The 26,019-nt window shown below is 40.7% G+C and overlaps 1 protein-coding gene across 1 annotated transcript in view; it reads left to right on the top strand.

Moving 5' to 3' along the window:
• CFAP20DC (CFAP20 domain containing) overlaps window positions 1-26,019 on the top strand; it is a 340,832-nt gene that overhangs the window by 3,620 nt on the left and 311,193 nt on the right. The window contains exons 2-4 of the mRNA XM_063427556.1: window positions 12,672-12,747; window positions 18,254-18,343; window positions 25,065-25,158. Of these exons, the coding sequence (XP_063283626.1) occupies window positions 12,727-12,747; window positions 18,254-18,343; window positions 25,065-25,158 (205 nt within the window). The 5' untranslated portion in view covers window positions 12,672-12,726. The remainder of the gene's footprint in view (window positions 1-12,671; window positions 12,748-18,253; window positions 18,344-25,064; window positions 25,159-26,019) is intronic.

Genomic DNA, 26,019 nt, shown 5'->3' on the forward strand with positions numbered 1-26,019 from the left:
GAGCCGCGCGCGCATTCAAACCGCCCATAGGAAAGCATTACTCAAAGCTTTCCTATGGACGTCAGCGTCTTCTCACTGTGATTTTCACAGTGAGAATCGCGGAATCGACCTCTAGTGGCTGTCAGTGAGACAGCCAATCGAGGCTGGATTAACCCTCAGTGTAAACATAGCAGTTTTTCTGAAACTGCATTGTTTACAGCTGAAGGGTTAAAACCTGGGGGACCTGGCACCCAGACCACTTCATTGAGCTGAAGTGGTCTGGGTGCCTATAGTGGTCCTTTAACCCCTTAAGGACACATGACGTGTGTGGCACGTCATGATTCCCTTTTATTCCAGAAGTTTGGTCCTTAAGGGGTTAAGATACATCTTGCACAAGATTTCTCCAGTACCTGTATGTATCTTCTTATCCAATATTACTAAGTGCATTCCACTATTTTAAATAAATTATGTGTATTTGCTATGCACAAAGTTGTAGTCAGCGCCTATCACCCATTTCTAAGTGTGGTTTGACTAAGATTAACATAATCAAATGATTACAACTATACTGTTGTAAAACCTCTGTGGTTTAAAACATGTTCTCCTAGTAAGTCCTCAATCTACAATGTAAATGTTACTTAATTTATAATTAAAAATGAATGTATAAAATATTAATCATTGGAATCATGGTTGCATTTATACTAAAGCTACAGTGAGCCTAGATGCCAGTGTTGGTACAGGGATTTTCTTGATGCTGAATAAAGGAAGGTTCTCCTACAAATAGTATTAAACTTAATGGAAACTTCATAGGGAAAGGGCACATCTAAGCGCCTATTATGTAATTGATATCACGCACTTTGCATGAACACGATTTCAGTATATAAATCATTCGCTAGTTATGACAGACAGTCACGCAGTCATGGTTTCTAATTACAGACACCCAATAATAATTTCACCCATCATTTGCCATGCAGTGAACCCTTTAAGCATTTTAGAATTATTTAGTTCATAAAATTACTAAGTAAAAGAATTTTCTTCAACGTAAAATACATTTAATTCAGGAAATAAAGCCGTTTCAGTCTGATCCATATTACAGTTTTACTTTCCTTGTCTGAACCCATGCTTCTTATAATCTCATAGCTTTCTCTGCTGTGCAGAGGTCTATGGATTATCCATAGATCTCTTACTGAAGTCAAAAAGAGGGCCATGATTGGCTAAGAGGTCTCAACCATTCCCTGCTTCCTCCAGATGTGCAGGATTTGCTGCAAACTTTGGGCCTTTGAAGTTTATTGGTTAGTTTGACCTTAACACTCTGAAATTAGCCTCTAATTAGCAGTTATCTACGTGGAGAAATACTTTTTTGCCTAGTTTTTGATTGTCTATGCTAAAATCACACTCTTCTCCTTTTCTGAGGTTATGCTGCCTACACTCTGGACTTTTATTATGTTCCTACTCACATATGAGGCTAGGGAGAGAAACCGGGCAGAATTTAGAGGCAGGGTTATGGTGCTGCATTCAACACAACTTTTTTTTTGTTTGTATAAACTACAAGAGTTGAGTACAAACAATATAGCATATTAAAGGAACAGTATAGGGGACCCTATATTGTTAAAACCCCCATATGCCCTCCTCCCCCCCTGCCCCTGTAAATATAGTAATATCTTACTTTGCCCCTGATCTGCCTGCATCTCTGACATCATCAGAAGGGATTCTCTGAACCAATTACAATGCTTTCCCATAAGATTGGCTGAGAGTCTCAAGATCAGGGGCAGAGCCAGCACAAGCCAAACACAGTCAATCAATGCATCTCTATGAGGAAAGTTCAGTGTCTCCATTCAGAGGGTGGGGACACTGAATGTCAGTCATACTGTGCAGCAATGACCCAGGAAACACCTCTAGTAGCCATCTGAGGAGTGGCCAGTGGAGGCAGGGGCAGACTGACCGGTCGGGCACTTCGGACATGGTCCGAGGGCCCGGCCGGGAGGGGGGCCCGCCTCCAGGGGGCCCAGACTGCACAGGTAATCCTCTGCATGCCCGGGCCCCCAGCCATTCAATCTGCATATATATATATATAGCGAGTACCGCTATATATATGTGCCTCTGTGGGCCCTGCTGGCTTCCAAGCAGGGCCCAGGATATACTTACCTTCCCCTCCAGCACTCTCGCGAGCCACAGCAGTAAAGCGTTGACGCGGGTTGCCGTGACAACGCTCCGCGGCACGCAATGCATGCTGGGCTCGTTAAAGTGCACTGGCTGCAGGAGGGGGAAGATGTATGCTGGGCCCCTCTATGCTGACCCATAAAGCTGAGCCACCGGACCACCAGGGAATCTACTGTCCCCCTCCCTGGCTACAGGTAAAAGGCAGGGAGGGGGAAATACATTTAAAAAAAATATTTATATATAAAAATTCAACCCCGGCAGAATTTGTCACACATCCACCACACACATACATCAAACATACAAAATGCATCCACTACACAACCATACACATCATCCACCACACAACCACACACATCATCCACCACACAACCATACACATCATCCACCACACAACCACACACATCATCCACCACACAACCACACACATCATCCACCACACAACCATACACATCATCCACTACACAACCATACACATCATCCACTACACAAACATACACATCATCCACTACACAACCATACACATCATCCAATACACAACCATACACACACCATCCACTACACAACCATACACATCATCCAATACACAACCATACACACACCATCCACTACACAACCACACACATCATCCACTACACAAATACACACATCATCCACTACACAACCATACACATCATACACCACACAACCACACACATCATCCACTACACAACCATACACATCATCCACTACACAACCATACACATCATCCACTACAGAACCATATACACCATCCACTACACAACCATACACATCATCCACTACACAACCATACACATCATCCACTACACAACCACACACATCATCCACTACACAACCACACACATCATCCACTACACAAATACACACATCATCCACTACACAACCATACACATCATCCACTACACAACCACACACATCATCCACTACACAACCATACACATAATCAGATACTACACAACCATACACATCATCCACTACACAACCATACACATCATCCACTACACAACCACACACATCATCCACTACACAACCATACACATCATGCACCACACAACCACACACATCATCCACTACACAAATACACACACATCATCCACTACACAACCACACACATCATCCACTACACAACCATACACATCATCCACTACACAACCATACACATCATCCACTACACAAATACACACACATCATCCACTACACAACCATACACATCATCCACTACACAACCATACACATCATCCACTACACAACCATACACATCATCCACTACACAACCATACACATCATCCAATACACAACCATACACACACCATCCACTACACAACCACACACATCATCCACTACACAACCACACACATCATCCACTACACAACCACATACATCATCCACCACATAAACACACAAACTGCATCCACTACACAACCACACACTACAGTGTCCACCATCCCTGGCTACAGGTAAGAGGCAGGGAGGGAGAAATACATTTAAAAAAAATATATATAAAAATTCAACAGCTAAAAAATACACACACGCAGCATCCACTACACAAACACACACGCAGCATCCACTACACAAACACACGGGGGGGATTATTGCTATTTATTTTGCACAGTTTGTTTTTTACATTTGTTAATTATATTGCACTTGTTTAGAATTTATTGCACTTTCGTTCCTTGTGTCTAAAGATTGTGTAGGGTGTGGGTGGGGCTTGCTGCGAAGCATGGGTGAGGCCTGTAAGGGGGCCCTTGATTTATTTTGCCCGGGGGCCCTGAGCGTTCTCAGTCCGCCCCTGAGTGGAGGTATCCCTAGACTGCAATTTAAACATTGTATTTTCTTTGAAAAAATACAGTGTTTACTGCAAAAAGCCTGAATGGGATGATTATACTCATCAAAACAAATACAATAAGCTGGTATGAATTAGTTATATTGGTGTAACACGTGTCCCTTTAAGTATTACTTATAGAAATGTAATACATAAAATCATTGAAATAACCCATGCAAATTACTTAATATAAGGTAAAGAAGACTTATGTATAGAGTGATGAAGTGACAATTTCCATCTAAAAGTTACAGGCTGTTTAGCAATACTGAGCTAACTCATTTGCCCTGTTAACCATCCTGACATCATCTTAATGTCCTACTTAAGTAGTCAAGGAATATACTAGAAACCTGGGGACCACAAAAATGATGTATAATAGATATTCCATTCTGTTAACATTAAGGCTATTTTCTGTTCAAAATGTGCTCTGTGCAATTTCTGCAAGACTGATTTCTAGTTGTGATATTCTTAAAAAGCCATTTGTGACCTACAGTGCATTTTATGCATTACACGTATAAGTCGGTTTGATTTAGTAATCAGGCTCAGAAATAAAAGTAGTAAAAACTAGTAAAAAAAATAAAATAAGATTGTACTTTTTTTGTCTTTTTTAAAGCATCTTTCCAATGCAATTTTCTACATTTACAACTAAGCATTAACATATATATATATATATATATACATATATATATATATATATATATATATATAATGAATCATGTGTTTATTAGCATAATGAAACGTTCCTTGTTCACCTGATAAACCCAACCCACATACAATTATGCTTCTTTAATATGGGTCTAATAATTATTCTTTGTTTTTATGTTTTTGGCTACCCTTTTTAGTTTATTACTGCTTTATTTGCAACTTGTGAAAGTGCAATATGCAAAGTAACAGTCAATGGAAAAATTGTTGTGTTTACTTGGCCTTCTCTGACATACTTCACTTGACATTTTTTAAACTAGCAAGCAAATACTATATACACACACATATGTACAAACTGGAATAAAGCAAGAAAAGTTTGAAAGGTATCTAATAATATACTTACTATAATATTGTAAGGAGAAAGATGCTGATCCAAGAGTCCAAGGGTAATGAGGGGCTAGTGGATCAGTACCAAAGGATGCCCTATGTTACTTCGCCTTGAGATTGGGCAATAACCCACAATAAGCTGTATGTGCGAGAGTGGACTGGAAGGTCCTAAGTGTATTGGGCAAGGTATATTGCAGGGCCCATAGTCACAGGGTAGGAGGCAAGTTCACAATGCTGGGACAACGCACAGTTTAGGCTTAGACCTGACTAGAGAATAAGTAGATGTTGTAGCGCCCCCCCCTCCCAAAATGTAGAAGCTGGTAGCCGTTCGCAGGAGTCCGCAGAACGGCCGGGCCCCCTGGAGTGATGGGCCCGGTCGCAGCTGCGACCCCTGCGACCGCGGTATGTACGCTGCTGCATACATATTACATATATACCTTTTTCGGTCTCCCTCTCTCAGTCCTGTTTTATATTCCTGTTTCCCCTTAGGGCTATTAAAGGTAGGGCTCCCCTTCCCCACTTTCATTGTTAACTCTCCCACTTAGGACCTTCCAGTCCACAGAGAAGGAAGAGCAAGTGTATCAATTAATTGTGTGTGTGTAGATATATACGTAGATATATATGAACACACAGTTTTGCACATACATACATAAATACATACATACACACATGCTATCTCTTAATTACTTGCTATGATTGTTCTGTTTGTCATTAAAATAGACTTCATTGCATATGTACAAGATACAGTGATAGCCCTTCAGCAATGTAGAGAATAATTTGACCCACTCTAACTTTTAAATGATTGCACTAGCAAACACACATACGGGCATCCCTCTAGCACTAAATATTATTACATAATCCCCAAATTAACATCCAGTGAAAAAGGACGCCAGTAGGCAAGGTAAAAAGGGGATAAAACAAAATGTGTCACTGCCACTGTCCAAATGGGTGGACCTGCACAATAAGGGGGGTAAATCCACATGAAAAATTGGCACGCCAGGCTGTCTACAAATCTAGAAGTCCATGCCATCAAGGCTGTCTTTCAGTGCTCTCTGCAGGGACCTAGTGTCCTGAGCTTAGCATGCATCCTGATCAGTAGTTCCCTGGTGTTCCCAAAAGTGGGACACCAGGTCACAAAGTTAGAAAGGCAGGAAAGGTTCCTGATGTTGAGACTGCTGTGTCAAAAACAGGATATTTATAATTAGACAAGAAAACTTATGTGTGTTGTATTCCCATTTAGCACATGGTCCATTGAATACTGTTCTGGAACTGAAAATGCTAATAATAGCACTTATGTATATGTGAAATCCCAACACTACAGATTTGAGTTATGATAGCGTTACGCTTCATTTCAGTGTTCAACAAAACCTTTTTAGATTGAAAGCTTTCAAAGAAAGGTTCTATGGCATTGCACAATGTTTTTTTAAAAAGTGGAAAAGACCAGCTCTTTTAAATAAATATTTTCTATTGCCATTAATAACGAGCCATGTCTAAAATGTAAATATTGCAAAGTACAAGTTAATAGCGTTTACAAATCCAATTTTGTAAGGAGTGTCTTGGTTTGCCAAAATAAAATTGAAGTAATACCATATAAGCCAGAAAATGGACAGCATCAGTGTCTGAGCCAAGCAAAAGCAGCTGTTTGGTAAGAAGTACAGCCATAATTGTAAGCCTTTGAAATTCTCAGAGCTCAGTTTGGTAATGCTGTTAGGTTGGGCTGAGGAATCCAGAAGGGAATAGGTACCAATGATCTATGGGAAGTATTAGAAGTGAAAGTGCATGACAGGGGCGTACACACAATCCATGGGGCCCCAATGCGAAACTGATCAGTGCCCCCCCCCCCGACACATACATGCAGACACATACACACAGACAGACACACACACACCCCCCCGACAGACACATACACACATACAGAAACACACATACACATACACACCCCCGACAGACATACACACAGACACATACATACACACATCACACATAAACATAGACACATACATACAGACACACACACACACACATAAACATACAGAGACACACACACATACAGAAACATACATACATACAAACACATACACACACATACATACAAACACACACACATACACACAGACACTTACATACAAACACACACATATACAAAATGTTTAAGTCACCCTCCTTTTTCCTACCTTTTGCAGGAGGGTGACTTTCCCTGGGGTCCCGTGGGGGCTCAGCCTGATGGGAGTCAGAGTTCCCACTCTGACTCCCTCCTCCTTCCTCCCGTGCGGCTCTCTGATAGCTGGGAAGTGTGACTAAAGCAGTCACTTCCTCCCAGCTCTGTCTGACATCATCACAGGGGGCCAGTTCGCGCTGTTAAAGCGCCCAGTGCTTACCGGGCCCACTGGAAATCTATACCTATCGGGTGGCCCTAACAGCATGGTCGGGTCGGGGCCGCAAAACATAGTGGCGGGTACCCGGTCGCAGGGGTCCGCAGGTTGGCCGAGCCCCTGGAGTGGCGGGCCCGGTTTCAGTTGCGACCCCTGCAACCACAGTATGTACGCCAGTGGTGCATCATGTGCATTCATGGCCTGTGTAGCCTCCAATCTTGTGACATCACTAATGATGTTGTGTATGCAAACCCAAGTTGCTCATGCACAATGCAATTTTATATGATCCCTAGGGAAAGGACACTGATTGGCTGGATCAGTGTCTCTCCTGGGGTAGGCATGGAAAGCACAAGGAAAAAGAAGCAGGTAAATATGGTGGAGAAAGAAATGTCTAAAAAATAATGCACTTGCAATTTGTGAAAGCACAACATGCAAAGTATTGTGTTTACTTCGCCTTCTCTGACATGCATTACTTGAACTAGCAAGCAAATGCTATCTTCACAGATGTATACAAACTAGAATAAAGCAAGAAAAGTTAGAAAATTATCTAATACATTTTTTTACTTACTATACACTTTGTCAGTTTGCTATCTCTAGCACACCTCTGAACTAGGGGAATTTACCTCTCACACAGCCATTAAACCATCCATCTCAGTGTCATGTGAAATTAGCCAGAGCCATGCATAACAGGCTTTCTGCATGCTCATGATGTTTGCAAACAAAAGAGCAAAGGATACTTAAGTGTCAACAAATGCATAATAATAATGAAAAAATGATTATCTGCGTACAGAGAAGAAAGAGCAAGTGTATCAATTAATTGTGTGTTAGTAGATATATATGAACACACAGTTTTGCACATACATACATACATACACACATGCTATCTCTTAATTACTTGCTATGATTGTTCTGTTTGCCATTAAAATAGACTTCATTGCATATGTATAAGGTACAGTGATAGCCCTTCAGCAATGGCAGGTGTTTGGAAAGTGTTTTTATTTGGAAATGGGTAATTTAGTGAAGCTAATTAGCATGTCCACAGTAGGGAATTCCACCCCTTGTCTGCTACCATGGTCATGGCATTGTACACTCTTCTCCAATATTAAGATAGAACTGGTTAGTCCCAAAAGATATACATAAGTAAGCCAACCCTTGCTCCTCCCCCCTGCATAGGCCTTATAAGTTGGTCAAACTTGAATCTCTGCCTGCCACCCGTTTAAATATATAAATATCAGACAAGCGCTGAGTTCAGGGAGGAGAAAAATGATTGCGATATGTATATTTGTATGGTTTGGAACAGGCATAGTAGCCGGGGTAGCAGATTCATTGTGATTGAGTTTGTACATACAAATCATGAGATATGTGGCACCAATCATGCCCTCATCTCCTCTTGAAAACATATTTTTTAAAGTTACTTTAGTTAAATGCTTGCAGGATGTTTGAGTGAGAAACCATCGGTTGTTCGACATAAATAATAATAAAATAGAAGGCCAAGAGCTTTTGTTCATCTCCAACATGTTGAACACTAGGGTGTTTTAATTTTTTTTTTAATTGTTTTTAGTAATGGTTTAATAGTGAAAACAAACAGCAAGGGGGGGAGGGGGCATCCCTGACGCGTACCAATGGATATTGAGACCTCCATTGATTCTCATCCTAGCTCTCGGGATCGTATATAAGGCTTGTACCCATTTGCAAAAGTTTTCACATATTCCCATTCTACTCAGGTTCAGATATATAAACAACCAGTCTACCCTATGATATATTTTTTCTGCATCTCTAGAGACTAGAAGCAGCAAGCTTTTCAACTCCTGGGTTAGGGGCATCATGTTAAATAGTCGTACTGTATAGCTTCTCTGCCAGAGACAAATCTGTGTAATTTTTTTTTTTTTTTGACTTGGATGAAGTGGTTCTGACAAAACCAATTTATTTTTTCCACTTGCACAAGTCTGAAAAATGCCATTTCATCCCATATGTGCATTCTTTAATAGTTTTAGTTAATATATGTTAGCTTGTGTGCTGGGTGACACATCTGGATGATACATTCCCTTTACAGATAGACATATCACAATTCTTGATATTTGTGTCATGAGCATGCCAGCCTGACTGTGCCACAACACAGTCTTGGGATATTATACACTGATCAGCCACAACATTAATACCATCTGCCTAATATCATGTAGGTCCCCCTTGTGCTGCCAAAACAGCTCTAATGCACTGAGGCATGTGCTCCACAATACCTCTAAATGTGTCCTGTGGTATCTGACACCAATACATTAGCAGCAGATCCTTTAAGTCCTGAAAGTTGTGAAGTGGGGACTCCATGGATCAGATTTGTTGTTCCAGCACATCGGAATTCAGATCTGGGGAAGGCTAAGGTAACACCTTGAACAAGTTTTCATGTTCCTCAAGCCACTCCTGAGCAATTTTTGCAGTGTTGCAGGTTACATAATACTGCTGAAAGAGGTCACTGCCTTCAAGAACACCATTGCCATGAAGAGATGTATGTGGTCTGCAACAACTCTTGGTAGATGTAAAAGTAACATCCACATGAATACCAGGTCCCAAGGATTCATAGCAGAACATTGCCCATAGCACAACACTACCGCTGTTGGCCTTGTTTCTTTCCCTAGTACATCCTGCTGCAATCTTCTCACCAGGTAAATGATGCAGCCGGCGATCCACCTGATCTAAAAGAAAACATGATTCATTTGACCAGGCAACCTTCTTCCATTGCTCTATGGTCCAGTTCTGACAATCATGTCCCTGTTGTAGGTACTTTCAACAAGTACCTTGGGCACTCCACCAGTCTGCATCTACACAGTTCTGACACCTTTATATCATGTATATGTTTTGCACAAAGGTGACTTTCACAATTAAGTAAAGTGCTCATAGTAATAAAAAGTGCAAAATACATAAACAAACTTCCCTTCAAGTATAGAAAGCCTGAAGATTTCCTCAAAAAATATTTAGAAAGTATCAATGTATAAAAATAGTGGTTGTCAATTTGTGAAAGATAAAAGAGCCTTCAGTATATATAGATGTTTGTGGCGAAAGTAACCTCGCCACTGGTTTTTGGAGGGGCCTGTTTACCTGCCTCCTACCCTGTGACTATGGGCCCTGCAATATATCTTGCCCAATACCCTTTAAAAGGCTCCATTCATGTAATGTAAGTACTTTTGTACTCCATAAAGAGAGACCGACCCCTGGCCCTAATTCCCTGGAACTGTTTTGGGCATGAAGCCATGCTTGCGACCGGTCAAAAAGAGACTTCCATGAAACTTTTGAACCCCTGTTCTGATCTCCGTGATTTTTGGATATGTTTTTCACCTAGATCTGGGCTATCCGTGGATGTAACATTTTTTGGTATTTTATGTTTTGGGGTACTTTCTGAACTTTGTGAAAATGTGGTGTTTCTGTCTGGAGATAATGGAGTTACTTCCAGGACTTTACTCAATTATCTCCCAAGCAGAGGGGAGGGATTGTGTGCTATACATGGGCGTGTCACAGACTGTATGTTTGTTCTGTTTGGTTTGTGTCTTTTTTGTTCCTGTGCTCCATCAGGTCTAGGGGGTGTTCCACTGGCCTGGAGAATTGTATAAAAAACCTGAATCATTAAAGCTCAGATCATCTTGCACCTTCATGAAGTTTCGGCTCATGTTTGGGGGATTGGAGAACTACACTCTGGGGATTGCTATAATCACTATACTCCCCTGGGTATAATCACTAAGCTTTTCCTGCTATGCTCTCGGGTCCGTGGAGGACGGTGAGACCCCAACCAAGCTACGGCGGTTCGTGGGGTTTACGGTGGTTATGGTGTTCCAGTGCAGTGCTTAAGGGAACTCGCAAGTACTAGGAAGCAGCGATTGACGGAGGTACCCGGTCCGGGTGCCAGGCGGTCCGTCACAATGTTGATGTAGATCTGTTCACAATCTTGGGTTTTGAATATCTCAGAATAAAGAGAGATCCGTGCAATCCAATTAAAAGGCAACCAAAGTAAAGTGCACAATGCAGATTTTATTAACTTACATCAAGGTTAGTATTTGTATGTAGTTGTCACCATAAGATCAGAAAAATCAAACTCTACAGAGAACAGCTGGGAAGACCAGAAGGACCTATCGTAAGAAACATAGAGCTGGGAAATGGGTATTTAAAGACTGGGGAAGGGAAATGGTTCATATGCACTTTGTAATTTGTTTGAACAACATTGATTTGTTCCTGAGGAAGTCCCTGGATGGGACGAAATGCGTAGGACTGACCTTTCTAAAGGTGACAACTACATCTACCAATACTAACCTTAATGTAAGTTAATAAAATCTGCATTGTGCCCTTTACTTTGGTTGCCTTTTAATTGGATTGCACCTTATCTTTCTTTATTCTGAGATAAAAAAAAAAGCCCAAGATTGTGAACAGATCTACATCACCATCTATATATACTGAAGGCTCTTTTATCTTTCACAAATTGACAACCCCTATTTTTATACATGGATTCCTTTATATCATGGCCAGAATTATGTTTTTCAACAATTTGAGCTACCGTAGCTCTACTGTATTATCGGATCAGACAGACTAGTCTTGCGTCCCCACGTGCATCAATGAGCCTTGGGCTCCTGTGACCCTGACGCCAGTTTACGGATTGTCCTTCCTTGCCTCACTTTTTGTAGATTCTAACCAATTCAAACTGAGAATACCCTACAAGACTTGCCATTATGGAGATTCTCTAATCCAGTTGCCTAGCCATATCACTATTTGGCCTTTTTCAAATTCACTCTAAACCTTTTGCTTGCCCATTTTTCCTGCTTCCACATGTGAAATTTATGAACTGACTGTTCACTTGCTGCCTAATATATCCCACCCCTTGACATCATTGTATCAATATAATCAATGATATTCACTTCACCTAATGTTGTTGCTGATCAGTATATATATATATATATATATATATATATATATATATATATATATATATATATATATATATGTATATATATATTAAACCAATTGATGTTGTGGCAGGCTTATGCAATATATGATCATATAATGTAACTAAACCCCCATTATTTTTGCTTAGGTGAGGTGTTTTTAAATAAAACTATTACAATCTGTGAGATTTTAAACCATTGTGTATTGTGTATTTTGTATGTTGAATATATATATATATATATATATATATATATATATATATATATTATTTTTTTTTATTATTATGTGTATAATTATTTTTTAATACAAAAAAAATCATCAAAAAGCATTTTTATCCACATAAGACTCACACACTAACCTTTATATATGTTTTTCAGGATTACCCAGAGCCCTGCAGAGTGAATATATTTATTTTCAAACGTCATTGGCAGCATGTTCAAAAATGAATATCAGGTAATGTTGAGATAAAGAAATTCATGACTTTGTAAAAGAAAATGGGATTAAAATTCAACAGTTTGAAATAGGTGACATGTCAGAATGTCAAGCGTGCACCGTTGCATACTACAGATACAGAGTTAAGCAAATACTGTAAAAATGGCAGCTGTGCTACCAGGGACAGCATTCAGAGACTCCTGGAGCAGAATAACATATATCTTGTTTTAGATTTTATAATAGCAACACCACTATCAGACAGTGGCAGTAATAACTATGGAGGAATGACTAAGCTCCAGCCTACTTTGTTATTTCCTACTGAGTAAGATCTCTCTGCCTTTGGCGTAACGTAATATTAAATCTAAACTAAACGTGTCTGCCTTACCAACTGCAGCTCCCTTTTATGCATACGTAATGCTAGAATACAGAACAGAATTCGCTGTAATAACAGAAAAGAAAAATGGATGTTTACAAGAAAAAAATGCTTTGATATTTTTTTAGTCAACTTTTAATACATAATTGGTTAATAGGATGCAGAACACAAAATATGTTAATTTGGTTTAACAAAATATATTTAATTATAAAATTATAGTGAATCAAGTTCCCCAAAATTTGTGCGGGGGGTTATATTGCTTATAGAGTAAACAACTCCACAATGGAATGCCTCTAATTTGCAAATTGATAAATAGTGTGAAATGGAAGATCTGTATTGTAACGGAGCTCCCTGTACCCCTGGCTGGGTACCCCTGCCAAGGACCGTTTCCTAGCTGGAACAGGGGACAAACCACAGCACTTCTGCCCACAGTCGCTGTGGTTTAACTGGCGCCCTGGAACCGCTTCTTCCTGGAGCCGAATGGGGAATTAGCTATAGTCCTTACAAGGACTTTCCCAGTTGAATCCCCTGCAAGCTGGAACAGCAGACACAGGAGTAAATATTCTTTCCTTCCAATAACAGGACGACACACAATTTTGGAGTGTAAGCTGGAATAGCTTTGAATGGAGGCACACTGGCCTTTCATGCAAGTTTCCCAGCAAGAGCGACACCCAGGTGGACCTTGTTGGGCACAGGGACACAAAGTGAACAAACCAATTAAAACAGAGTCATTCAGTGAGAGACTCCCTTACACAAACAATAGATTCCCTCCTCTGTACTTGGGAGATAATTGAATCAGGAACTGTACTAATCTAACCTAATTATCTCCAAGCACAGAAAAAACATACCATTTTATGAAACCCCAAAAAGTACCTTAAAAACACACAAAACCCCATTAACATCCCCTGATAGCCCCGATCTGGGTGAACAACATATCCAAAAATCACCGAGATCGGTTCAGGGGTTCAGGAATTTCCTGGAAGTCATAGTTTTGACCGACTGCAAGCATGGCCCCATGCCCAAAACAGTTCCAGGGCAATCAGTGCTTACAGTCGGTCAAGTTTGGTAGTCTTTTACAGGTTTCCCTGCAGGGCCCATAGTCTGTGGGCAGGAGGCTGGCAGGCAGGCTCCTCCAGGAGCTCATGGCAAGCTCACTTGGAGAGGGGGCTGTTTTTCACATGTATATTATTCTAGTGGTCAAGGTTAGTGCGAGTGTGTGGAAGGTGAGGTACAGGGAGACAAAACACATAGAAGCAGAAAAATAAATGTGTATGCAGTGAATATTGGATACATAGCCTTGATTGTAGATGGTTATTTAATATGGGAAAATAAGATTAACCCCTTAAGGACACACCTTCTGGAATAAAAGGGAATCATGACGGAATATTTCCGTCGTGTCCTTAAGGGGTTAAAAGAAAAAATAGAATAAAATGAAAACGTAATATTTCATAAAAGGCATCACTCACATTTTATGGAGCAAATGAGTGCTATCAGCTCTGCATGAAATAATTAGCCCACATTAGTGTACAGGATGTAGACATTAAGGTCCAGTAAAGAAAGGTTCACCAATGAGAGGGTTCCAACTAATTAATCACATGTACCCCCACCTTAGTTTCCAGCTTGAATTTAGGAGTTATAGGTTGGTTTGATTTTGATTGTGTATGTAGAAACAAAAGTTTATTTCATAGAAAAAAAATGCATAATTTCAAATATGTGTACACTCACTTTTCATATAACCCCTCTGGGTTCTACAACTGGATCCTCAGTGTATGACACCAGAGAAATATAATACTGCAACCATCTAACGGTTTTATTCTTTAAAGTATTTACACTTTTACTTACACACACTTCAGATCATACTGGTAAACAATACTAGTATATACGAGTATAGAGAATTACACTAATCAGCCACTACATTAAAACCACTGACAGGTGAAAATGTTCTCATCTTTAAGAATGGCAAAACATTTTATGCAGGGTACAACTAATTGATGATTCTCCTATAGATCAGTTTTTATATGCATTAGGCGAAAAAACAAAACAAAAAAAATCAGCGATTTAAGAAAAACCAAGAAAAGAAAATTAAAACAATACTTATGTGGGAGGAAGATCTGGGTAGCTTTTTTCCTATTCAAGAATGGCAAAAATCCTTGGAGATAGTGTGGAAATCTGTTCATTGTACTATTCAAAAATGTTTTTTTAAAATTCTTAACAGATGGTATTTAGTTCCAACGAAATTATCCAAATTATCCAAATACCAGGCTTCTCTTTCATCTCTCTGGAGATGTGAGAAAGAAATAGGAAATAGAAACTTGGTGGGATTGCCCGCTTTTGTCAAACGTTAAACGTAGCGTTACGGGAATATTCAAGGATTTAATTTATAAATGTTCCTAATTTTACCCCTGAAAATGTCCTATTCCATCTCAATCTCCCAAACCTACCCAAGCTGACACTTTGTATGCTAGCGCATATTATGTTGGCTACAAAACTATCTATTCCAAGATATTGGAAAAGAAAAGAAACACCAAACTTAACTGAGATTAAAACTCAAATAAACTATCAAGGAACGATGGAAAAATGGATCTTAGTAATGGAAATTGGGTAAATATTATAAAATCTGGTCAAATTGGCTCAAGTATTATTGCCCAAACGTATGAGAGAACTTGGGGAAACCATGAGCACATTTAACAATCCATTTCCCTTTATTACTGTTGGTTGGTGAGGAAATGAAGTTTAGTAAGTACTCAGATATAATCGGTGTGGTTCCTCGCCTCTCTCCCCTACAGGTGTCTCCAACCCAAAACCTTTTTGTTATGTATGTTTTTACACTGTAAGTAACAGTATACAATGTATTTGTATAACACTCGTAGTAAGGAAGCTCTGTAATCATGCAATATTTAAGCATAACAATCTCCTATAAGAGGATATTAGAAGATGTAATACTACTTGCACAGTTATCCGATGAAAAAATATTAATTAAAAAATATTAAATCTGGAGAAAGGTTTTTTTTTTTTTTTAGACTAATCTTAAACTATATCTACTCAACCTTAGAAATAACTGTATAGCTAATCTTTTGAGATTAAAAAAGAATGTACCAACTCAATGCATGAATCATTATGTGTTTTTATAGCTTTTATTACTGTAAGAAATAATAAAAATGATATTGGGTAAAACCACTGACAGGTGAAGTGAATAACGTTGATTATATTATTACAATGACCCTTATCAAGTGGTGGTATATATTAGGCACCTATCAAGGCACCTATCAAGGGGCGGGATATATAAGTGAACTGTGAGTTTTTCAATTTCATGTGTTGGAAGAAGCAAAAATGGACAAGCAAAAAGTGACTGAGTGACTTTGACAAGAGCCAAATAGTGATGGCTAGACGACTGAGTAAGAGCATCTCCAAAATGGCAAGTCTTGTGGGGTGTTGCTGGTATGAAGTGTTTAGTACCTAAGAAAAGTGGTGCAAGGAAGACAACCGGTGTCTAAGGCTCATTTATGCATGTGGGGAGTGAAGGCTAGCCCTTCTGATCAGATCATACAGAAGAGCTACTGTAGCTCAAATTACTGAAAAACTTAATGTAGACCATGACAGAAAGTTGTCAAAGCACACAATGCTTTGCAGTTTTCTGCATTTGAAGCTGCATAGCTGCAGACTTGTCAGAGTGCCCATGATTACCCCTGCCCACCACTAGTAGCACTTTGGGGAAGTGAGTTTCAGAACTGGACCATGGAGCAATGGAAAAAGGTTATCTGGTCATGTTTTTTAGATCAGGTGGATGACCGGGTGCATGTGCTTTGTTTACCTGGGGAAGAGATTGCAGCAAGATGTACTAGGAGAAGAAAGTAGGTGGCATGTTCTGCTGGGAATCCTTTGGTCCCGACGTTCATATGGATTGTACTTTGATACATACCACCTACCTAGAGATTGTTGTAGACCACGTACAGCTCTTGGCAATGGTTTCCCCTGATGGCAGTGGACTCTTTCAGCAGGACCATGCACCCTGCAAAAAAATGTTCAGAAATAGTTTGAGGAATATGACAAAGAGGCCAAGGTATTTCCTCCAAATTCCTCAGATCTCAGTCTGATTGAGCATCTCTGGGATGTGCTGGAACAACAAATCTGATACATGGAGGCCTTGTCTCATAATTTTAAGACTTAAAGGATCTGCTGCTAATGTCTTTTTACCAATTACCAAAGGACACATTGAGAGGTCTTCTGAAGACAATGCTCCGAGGCATCAGAGCTGTGTTGATCTTAATCCCACTTCTCAAATAGATCACACATAGAATCCATGCTTCTCCTGCCATCCAAGTACCTGTATGATGTGTACATTCACATCATGTATGCCAAGTGGGTCCATATAAGCACTGAGAAACGTCTTAAGGTTTTTGCAATCCTATGCACATGGCTGTGTCTACCTTTATTCATGAAAAGCGTATCTGGATGTTCTCCAGAGTGACCCCACACAACTTGACCCCATACAAATTGAGTATCTAGAATTGCTAAACATGTGTCTATATATGGGAATATATGTGGGTATTAACAAGGTGTACTGAAACCGCGTTTGCCTTTCATTCTCCCAATTCATTTTTAGAAAGTGATTTACAGCATAATTTTCTTTATTTTATTTCAATAAGAAGGAACAAAAAAAGTTAATTTACTGTATCCAGTGCTTATTTTTTTTACTTTAAATGGTTGTTTCTGAAAATATGCACCTGCATTTATCCCCAGCCAACTACTCTTCTAGCAGGTGCAAACTGATTTGTAATCCCAGATTTTGTGGGGGCCAGCATGCTACCTTATAATGTTTGAAATTGCAGAACATCAATTTCCTATTCATGGCAGCTGTGATCCCTTTCATTGTCCAAACCACCACCGCGTCTTGACGCTTGTTTTCAATACTGTACGATCTCCTGGAAAAACCCGTCCTCCGGATTAGCAGCATCAACTGTGATAATCATTTGATATTTTACTTGCCACCATCCCACACATGTCCATACTGCTGTCAGCACATTGACAATACCATTATGAGTCAGCAGTAAACTTAGAGCCATGTCCTGATTGAAAAGAATAGTTGCTTTACAAAGAGTTTAGCTTCCTGGTATGATTTTCTGATACTATATTATCTGCTATGTTCTGTTACAGGGCGGTGCGCATGTCGAAATTTTCAGTGCCCAAGGAAAAGATCCCATAGCAAAGTGGAAGCTCTCTGGCAGCCAATCTGCAATATGTAAAGTAAGTCGTTGTCACAGTTTTATTGACTTTACATTTCAGTTTTAAACCTTTAAAGATGCAAAATAGAGTGGTTTTATTACATTTTCTGAATCAATGTTTATATACATAAAGAAACAACCAGGAAAAAACTGTCTGGCACAAACTAAAAAGCATAGGAAGAAGTTAATAGGTGCCTGCTTGCATGCTTAGTCTCTCACAGCCATCCAAATATGGAAATACATTGATATTCCTAGCGTTTATTGTAAATTCTGCATTAGTAATGCATCAAGCAATGGGGAAGTCTCGTGGTGCCACTCAAAAATGGTTTGTGGACTGTACATACTATTACCATAACTACTATAATTTGCTGTGGTAGTTATGAGGCTTAGTTTGCCTCTTTGACACTAAAATCTATTTATTTAGAACCTTAGTGTGTTCCTTTTCTTAGTGTGCAAGAAAAAGTGAATTCAGTGCATGATGATACCAAACATGGAGACCTTTAACGCCTTAAGGACCAAACTTCTGGAATAAAAGGGAATCATGACATGTCACACATGTCATGTGTCCTTTAGGGGTTAAACACTGAAGGTGTTAAGGAAGAAGCATCTATGTGAAGTGTTTTTTTCCCAAATGTCAACCTTGTCCAAGAAAAAAAAAATAACCTCTGCGCCAAAATCACTATGTTAAAATGTAGTCATTTTGGTGATTAAAATGTTCATTTAACCTTTTCACTACCAAAATTGTGTCTGCACATTGTTTTGCATATCAATATAAAACAAAATGTATCCCACAATGTCCCACTTACCTTGATGGTCCAGAATTGAATTTTAAATGAAAAAATGACAAGGCATACTGGATAGCATGCCGGGGATATTAAGGGATACAAATGCAGCATTTCAGTATGGAAATAGAAGTTTTTTATCATTTGATTTTGCATAGAAAAGGTACAGAAAGAAGTGATGAAGATGGACTTGCAGGTCTCCGCCACTCCAACAAAATGGCATAGTTAATAGCATTCTTGAACATATAACTCAATAAATGGGAGTAGCAGAGTAGTGAGATGCATATGCAATGCTCTATGGCTGGGAGCCAGGTTATGGGTGTAGAATCATCTAGGATTGCATTCTGATGACATTTAATTGTTCTACCACCCTTCCAAATGGAATCAGATGAGCGTGTGTAATTTGGAGGATCAGGAGCAGTATTTGGAATATTAAGACTGGCCTACAATTTTAGCCATGTTGGGCAAGGGTGCGGTCGGGTTGTGCTGACTACCAATACGTGTGAATGTATGGATACAGAGCTTTCAGGATTGCCTCTCACCCCATCCCCCTCCAAGAGCTAGGAGTATGGCTATGGTCGGGGTGGTCCATGCCCTCCCTTGTGCTACATCCCCTATTTCTACGTGCTGCCTACCATTGTCAGCCTCCAGTTGCGTAATATGTAAATGTTTTTGTTGCATTAACTTCCTGTCCCATGACTTTTCCCTCCTAGACAGACATGCAATGGTTTGTATTGCATAGAGCCGGTAGTTACGATAGAGCAAGCTTTGGCATTGTTCAAATTAGTCCTAGGAATGTAGAAAGAAAAGAGATAGTAGTGAAGGTGAGGCAGGGTAAGCTCAGCGAAAGGATGAAGAGAGCGGGTAAAGTATGCAGGTGTTGGGACACTCCCCGCTGGCGTCCCCCTCATCGCTCAGCAAGCACTCTGTCCGTCCCGCTCTGCCAGGTATAGTATCCACGGCTGCCACTGCTCAGCGTGTTTATTGACGGTTTTCGTGAGTGATGCTTGAATTGATTTAGCTGCTTTGATCTCTTCTACTCCATCCATTGTTCCATCGTGGGAAACGTAGATTGTTTCCAAAGCACTGGTATCAGGGATTTTGCAGCATTAAAAGTTGTCCAAGTATCAATTTCTTATATTTGCCGATTGGGAGGGGTGTAGAGTGTAATAGCATGTTGTCAATGTCCCCTAGGATTTCCGTGATCTTACTCCTGATCTCCTCCCAGAACGGTCGTATGCCAACCACAGGTGTTTCACTGTGCCTTCTGCTTCATTGCACCTCCAGCAAGTCGTCGGTACCACTGGGAAGATATTGTGTAGGCGACCTGTATCAGAAGGAGAGTAGTTTGTAGTTAACTTTGTGATATCAAGAACTCAGAGAGCTCTTGTGGTGTAGAATTAAGATCTTTTCCCACTGAATGTCAGAGAAAGATTTTCCTGTTAGTTCCTCCCACTGCCGTTTAAACATCATCTTTTTTATCCAGGCCCCCACCATAAGATGTTGGTACAGTGTTGACATAGCTTTAGGCAGGCTGTCTTGATGAGTACATAGCTCTTTGAACCATGTTGTGTCTCAGTGCAGTGCGGAGCTGTCCGGGTATCCTCTATAGAAGTGTTTTGTAGTTGGGAGTAGTAAAATCTCTGCAGTGGGGATGGGGCGCTGTTCTCTATGAGGACTTCCGGAGATATCAGTGCGGTGTTCCCCAGGGCCCTTTTCAGCGGGATATATGCCACGTCTCCAAGGTAAGGCCACGCACCATGTGGTAAACCGGCACCCAGACTGATAATGCGTCTAGACGGATTATTCGTCAGAGGCATGAGGGGGCTTGGCTTAGGCGACAACTGTGGTACATCATTGGTCTACTGCCATGTCCGTATTGTTTAGGCCGTCACAGAGTATCTCTCTTTTCCTGATATTGCGGAGCTACCAGGCTTCCATACTGCTGCATGTAAAGCTGAGTGGGCGACACCCTTTTCTAAAGTCACCCACTGTCTGTGGCCTAAGGCCACATGCCAGTCCAGGATCCTCTGGAGGACTGTTGCTTGGTGTTACTTGCACAGGGCAGGTAAGGGAAGGCCACCCCATGAACGTGGTAAGCATAAGAGATTGTGTCGTAGCCGGGAAATGCAACATTTCATCTGTAAAGTTGGCCTTTATCAATCTTGAAAGGCTGTTAATGTCTGTTTTTATAGCCAAAATGTTGCATTTGTATCCTTAAAGTGATACTATAGGCACCCATACCACTTCATATCACTGAAGTGGTCTGGGTGTACTGTGCCATTTCCTTAACACTGCAATGTAAAACATTGAAGTTTTAGAGAAACTGCAATGTTTGCTTTGCAGAGTTATAACTGCCACTATTGGCTGTCTACCATACAGCCACTGAAGGAGATTCCCGCTCCTTCAAACTCTCCACAAGAATGCATTGAATTAATGCTTTCCTATGGGGAAGTCTTAATGCATTTGTGCTGCACATGAACAGTAGTTTGCCCCCATCGACTGTTGTCAGCACCAGGGGACATTAAGTGATTAAAGTGTTATATAACCTTTTATACGCTGTGGGGGGGGGCTTTCGCAGGGGCAGATTCGCAGGGGCAGAAGGACAACTTAGCTTTATAGGACAATAAAGCTTTTTATTTATTAGGAATAACACTATAGTATTCCTTTAAATAAATCACCATTGTATGGGATCTAGTGTGTCTGTCTGGTCGTTTGTTCATTTTATCAAAGCCGGGAGTGTGACTGCTTCAGGCCATTGTGCACCCTTGATCTGCACCTGCTTGTTGTGTGATGTCTCTTCTATGTGTGTCAGAATTCTATGTTAGAATATAGACAATGAATTCATCTGCCAACTTACAGACATCCAACCTCGCATTTCATGAAGCTGCATAGCTAAAAACACCATCATGCTCCTTATTAATAAAAAAGCAGAGATTGTGTATATCAGAACTCCCCGTAGGTTGCTGCATTAGCCTAATATATTATAGTTTATTTTTTATCTCCATTTCAATTGCGCCAACTTATTTTTTTTTATTTTTTTTAAATTCTTTATTTTTGAAGTGCGCACAGTGATAACAATTGCTAATGAGGTACCCCAAAGGCAATCCTCTAGCTCGTTAGGTACAATTCGAACATAGGGGTAGACATGAGATCTTGCACACAATTTTTTTTTTAAAGGTAAGGAGATAAACTGGAATGATGAACTTTGCTTAGAGAGTTTGAAGAGCACAACAAATGAACAACGTTTAGATTTTAGTCTAGTACATGTCGAGTGTTCGTTAAGGTTTAAAACAAGCTTATCGATTAACTGTATGCTTACAAGCTTTGTAAAATTAGTAGTCGTTTTACATATTCTACGCTAAACATGCATTTGATAAAGTTACTGATAAATGAGCAACGTCAGTTAGATTATGTAGATTATGCTTGGGTAACATTATTGAGAGTAACAATAGTTTCACCAGTATCAATAGCTTATCTAAGAAGGATTACACAGGTAAGTTAAAGTGAATAGGGTATGCATAAATTTTTAAAAGGGACAGGTAGCGATAATTAAGAGGTCTAACATGTAGGTGTAACGATTTGTTAGCGTTTAAACAGGTTTAGGTGAATCAAGAATGTGCTTCAATTGAAATAGCTGTTTACACGTTATATACAGACTCCACGACAGCGTGTTTAACGATGTGCTAAGGTTAGACAGTGGCTTAAGAGCTTGTACATTTTATGTAGTGATAACAAGCCTGGCTAGACAGTGAAATCATTAGGTTAAAGTAAAACAAAATAAAATATAACTTAGTCAACGTTTAACAGTACAAGATTAGTTATACCAACATAGGTGTGGAGTGGCTGTACGATTTGCAGTGTATCAGTAGTTGGTTTATGTGTGATGTGCATATAGGTTGCACTGATCTTGTGTAGACTGTTATGCAATAGCAAGCTATCAACATAGGATGAAGTCCGCCTTCGCGTTAGTGTTATGGTAGTGTGCTCGTCGTGGGCTAAGAGTTCTTAAACTTTAAGACAAAAGCAAAGCATTCTAATATAGGGACATTCTAGTTATTTAACTATACTATGCATGCAGGAGCAGCAGTCGGTACATCGGAGCAACCAGGCTGGCATATAAACGTCACGGTTGCGTCGAGCAATGTGGTAAGCCAGCCATGAGTGTTGACAATGGACCCTCAGCGTTATGTCCCTGGCAGGTAGCCCTGGAATCTAGCGGTAAGTCCAGCATCAGGATCAGCCGATCCCTGTTAACGGCAGTGATGCCAGTTGTTTAGGTAAGTTCATTATAGAGTGGGAGGTAATATATGGCAACAGCGTGAAGGTAAGGGACTCTTTGCAGGTACAGCAGTCGCTCAGCCACCCCTTTAATCTACTGTACGTCCCAGTTGCGGGAATGGGTACTCGGTCAGCCGATTCCCTTCAGCGGTAGCACAAGCGTGGGGATGTCCCGGAGGTTGGCGTTGGAAGCCTTCTTAGGGGTGTCTTTGCTGTGGGATTCGGCTTCTTTGGTAGGCTGTGGGGTAGACTCTTGAATTCCGACCCGGTTAGAGACTGTGGTCATAAGGGGCAGATGTGTGCCGTGCTGGTCTCTGAGGCCTGGGTCCGCTGATGTATTTGTATGTGGGGCTTGTTTGGGAGCGTGGGGGCGGGTGATTATGCCCGAGCCTCTCGGCGCCTTTTCCTGCCTTGTCTGTCGCTTGCCTCTGTGTAGCTGGTGAACTGCTCTAGGGGGCTGAGGCCGGGGATCATAGTGGCGGCGCCGGGCCGCAGGGCGGATCAGCTTAGCCACTGCTCTCACCGCTTGATTATAAGACATTCCCCGTTTGCACAGCGTCGTCCAGAAGCTTGTACACAGCCTATCAAATGTCTCCAGTGCCTGCGTTGGCGGTCGGGAGCTTGTTCCGTTTGGATTGGGCCTTTGCTGGGCCGCCATCTTGGCTGCGTCTCCTTGGGGTAATACCCCTGCCTGCTGCATGGTCAGTAAGCCCTCAGAGTGACCAGTGGGGACCGGGATATCCCCCACCGGTCCAAAGGGGGGGGGGGGGGGTAGGGTGCTTGCTGCGTCGCTTGGGAGCTCTGAGGTCGGGGCGAACGGGCGCTATGCCCAGGTATCAGCTCAGGTAGGCCGCACCCGGTTTTCAGTGCCCCTGGCCCCTACGGGCGTCAGGGTGGTATGCCTCGCTTCTGTGGTGCACCCCCAATGTGGGTAGTCTCAATTCCAAATCTTTGGGTGGAGAAACGTTGTGAAGGATTTGTCCTCAACCCCACTAAACACCTTCAGGATGAACTGGAACGAAGATTGCGAGCAAGGCCTTCTCGTCCAACATCAGTGCCGGAACTCACAAATGCTCTACTGGATGAAAGGGTAAAAATTCCACAGAAACACTCCAGAATCTTGTGGAAACTGTTGTAGATTTGGCAGGGCCAGAAGCTGCTGCTGCTGTGCTCTCCCTATGCTAATTCCAAGATGGCTTCTTGCTTCTGCGCCAACTTATTTTATCTGCATTTTAATGCTCCTTATTAATACCTTAAATCAGGACATTTGATTATATTTATATTGTGTTATCTTTTATGTAACAACCCACACACAAAACTGCTCTTTAATCCTACATTTATGTACTAGCTATGTATTCCATGTTTCAAATAAACATTACTCTAATGGTTTTTAAAACAGACAAACATAGTTTTGTAGCAAAGGGTTTAAACTGCGAGGAACCTCGCAATATGTAAAAACTGAGTTCATTCTCAAAAGTCTGAAATTCTTAAGCTGCCCCTGCAGTTATCAAGCGTCAGTGAATACACTCTCAGATCCAGTGACTAATAGACAGACTGTAAAGGTTACACAGAAAGGGACAATTTTACATTTTTCTTGATCAGTTCTGCACAGTGAGTTTTCTAATGGTATTTGATGGCTAATTTATTATATTTTCATCTTTTCTATTAATTTAATTCAAGGGCTTTGATAAGGAAGTCAAGAGTTTTGTCTTTGTCCTTGAAGGAAGCAGTCAGACTAACAAGATGCAGCTGCCCAAGGAAAATAAGCAGACACGTATGTATCCATTTTTCATAAAAACTGGCTTTATGGTCAATATCTTTATAACTTAATTTATGCTTTGTAAATGTATGTGTGCAGGGATGTATTTACCACAAGGCAAACAAGACATTTGCCTAGGGCAGCACTTTTGGGGGGGTGCCAAAAAATGCCACCCCAAGCTCCCAGACAAATGCCTTGCTTGCCTTGTGTTCTGGGGCTGTCCACATTACTGTGAGTGAGTGTAGCTGTCAGTGTGTGTGTGTGTCTGTGAGTGAGTTAAAGTGTGTGTGTCTTTCAGTGAGAATGGGTGTGCCTGTGAGTGTAGCTGTCAGTGTGTGTATGTCATTTTATGTGTATCTGAAAGTGTGTGCCTGTCAGTGAGTGGGTGTGTTGGTTAAACAGTGTGTGCGGATGACTGTATGTGTGTGCCAATGACTGTGTATTTGTCAGTGAGTGTATATCAGTGCATGTATCAATGAGAGCATTTTTTTCTGTCAATCAAAAAAGTGGCCTTGACACAAATTGGGGGGGGGGGTTCAAATAGATTTTGGGGGGTGCCCAAATTTAGTTGTGCCTAGGGCAGCACTAATCCAAAATACACCGCTGTATGTGTGTGTGTGTGTGTCTATATATTCCTCGCAGTAACATCACTGCAAATTTGAGATTTCTGTGGGAAAGCAAGTCTTATGATTTGTATGTGTGTGTATATATATATATATATATATATATATATATATATATATATATATATATACCGTATTTATTCGAGTATAACGCGCATTTTTTTTTACCGATTTTTAATTTAAAATTAGGGGTGCGCGTTATACTCGAATAAATATACCTCCCAGGACCGCCGGGCTCATTACAAGCCCGGCG

This window comes from Pelobates fuscus, chromosome 7, assembly GCF_036172605.1.
Source record: "Pelobates fuscus isolate aPelFus1 chromosome 7, aPelFus1.pri, whole genome shotgun sequence".
NCBI classification, from domain to species: domain Eukaryota; kingdom Metazoa; phylum Chordata; class Amphibia; order Anura; family Pelobatidae; genus Pelobates; species Pelobates fuscus.